The 2,481-nt window shown below is 32.9% G+C and overlaps 1 protein-coding gene across 1 annotated transcript in view; it reads right to left on the bottom strand.

Moving 5' to 3' along the window:
- Positions 1-828: 828 nt before the first annotated feature.
- Positions 829-2,481, bottom strand: part of HELRODRAFT_164230 (hypothetical protein) — a gene marked incomplete at both ends in the record, with an annotated part of 4,028 nt that continues 2,375 nt past the window's right edge. Inside the window, one exon of the mRNA XM_009029224.1 lies at positions 829-869. Within this exon, the coding sequence (XP_009027472.1) occupies positions 829-869 (41 nt within the window). The remainder of the gene's footprint in view (positions 870-2,481) is intronic.

The following is a 2,481-nucleotide window of genomic DNA, read 5'->3' as shown; positions in this document are numbered from 1 at the left end:
CCTTCAGAGGCAACAATCTTCAGAAGGCGCGAAAATAATAAAATGGTTCGATGCTACTGCTGAAGAGATCTCGCGGGACAGTCACTTTAAATTTTTTCATGATCGGTTTTTTAAATAATCATCGCAATGCAGAATGGCTTGAAATTTAAAATGCTCCTATTGGGAGTGATATTGCGGTGGGATCAGAAAGATTATTATGGAAATGATATTTTTGCCTTCATGAATTTTGTTATAGTGATCGCTTACATTCTTGTGGAGTTTTTGCCTGTAGCCTGGTGCCATTGCCAAATTTAAAAGCGTTTGAATAACTCGACAATGTTAGTGGCACACAAATCTTAATAATCAGTCCTGATGGTGATGTAATGAGAATACGGATGAAGATGCTGATGATGATTATGATGATGACGACGACGATGATGATGGTGAATATGATGATATTATGATAGGAACGATGTGATGGTGGGTGATGACAACAATATATCGTTCTTGCGCTTCAGTCTTCGATAAAAAAATTTGATTTTATATATAAACGATTTACTGGCTGACCGACTTAAAGGCTGGCTGTCTAGCTAGCTAACTGACTGGCTGGTTGGCTGTCTGGCTGGCTGACTGACTGAGTGACTAACTGGTTAATATTTCTATTTAAACTTTTATAAAGATGACTTGAATAAATTAATTGTGTCATTATTTTGATTTAGAAATTTGTTTTATAAAAAACGCTATATAAATGTTAGTAATTGTTATAATAAGAATTATTATTATTATAAAATGTTGAAAAATATCTTAATATTTACTTCTTTATTCATTGGTTTCTGTTTAATTACTCGGTTATTTGTTTGCATTAGCATCACTTAAATAAAAGAGTAAGTCTGCGGGTGATGGTAAGTGTGCGGTGGTGAGGTGGTGATGTGTGTGTGGGTGTTTGTTGGGTGGATGTGTGTGTTGTGGGGATGTGTGTGGGAGTGTTTGTTTGTGGTAGTAGTTGGAAGCTACTGTCAACAATGATTTATGGTCATTGGCATTTAATCTTGCATTCTCAAAGTTAAATGAAAAACTTTCAATATTTGACAAATAATGTTCTGTCAAAAATGTCAAATATTAAAAGATTTTATTTAACCTTAATGAAATTCATCAAAATGATAAAAGTCTCGTTAGAAAAATTGAGAAACTCAACTACAAGTTGAATAATGCCAAAAACGCAGTGATTTTTATAAATAGTTGAATGTTTGTAGATGCACGTATGTTGGATGCGGGTTATCTGGCCGCAATTTCGTAAAAAATAAAAAATGCTGGCGACTGCGATCTAAATTAAGAAGCGGCGAACTTCCTGCAACTTGAAAGATTCAAAAATTTTACAAAATTTCGCTTGACATTTTGTATTAAAATCCGCGAAAGCACCAAACCGCACGTTTTAAAAACCGCAACTGGAAAGCTCTATTGTGCGTGCATGCATGCGAAGTTGGTGCGTGCGTGTGTGTGTGGGTAGGTGCATGTTTGCTGGCAGATATTTTGTAGAATGACATCTCATCTGTGACCTCCCTGCAACCCGCTGGCCAGAAAAAATGGAATAATCTCGGTGTGGGATCGTGTGATCTCTCTCTCTCTCTTTGTATTAGATGCTGGACAAGAAATGAATGCATGCACGCACGTACGTCGCTACTAACATTAAGAAGAAAGATATTCTAGTAAAAGTTGATTTATATAAAAATCATTATGTGCAAATATATATATATATATATATTCATTTATTTATTGAATTATATAAATGAATTGATCGTGATATATGGGCATCGGCGTTGGAGTTGATTTATGTGAAGACGTATTGACTTGAATTTTAACCGCTCACAATCATAAATAAAATAACGACTACACACAACACACAAACACAACAACACACAAACACAACTACACACAAACACAACAACATACAAACACAACAACACATAAACACAAAAACACAACAACACACAAAAACAACTACTACACAAAAACCCAACTACATACAAACACACCACACAAACCACAGACACCAACTTAACACACAGGCCAGCCAGCTTTGGACAATCAGGATGCAAATTAGATGAACGCAATTAGCAGAAAGTTTATGACGCCTGTTGAATTGAATCGCCGTTGTTGTTTTGTGGTTATGTGTTTCTTTCCTTCTTATAAATTACTACTTTTCCATCATTTCTTGCTGCCAAGGTTGTGTCTTTCCGCTGTGATTATATATATATATATATATATATATATATATATATATATATATATATATATATATTTATATATTATATTTATATATATATATATATTTTTACAATATTCTATAAAAAAAAAAATTATGGTCTATTACCAACAAATATATATATATATATCTATATATATCTATATATATATATATATATATATATATATATATATATATATTGGTAACAGACTATTGTTAACGCAACATTTCAAAAATTCAACACTACTTTCAACAGT

The sequence above is a fragment of the Helobdella robusta genome, assembly GCF_000326865.2.
Source record: "Helobdella robusta unplaced genomic scaffold HELROscaffold_6, whole genome shotgun sequence".
NCBI lineage: Eukaryota > Metazoa > Annelida > Clitellata > Rhynchobdellida > Glossiphoniidae > Helobdella > Helobdella robusta.
The sequence above is the reverse complement of the archived record's forward strand: the minus strand, read 5'-3'. Positions and strand labels throughout refer to the sequence as shown.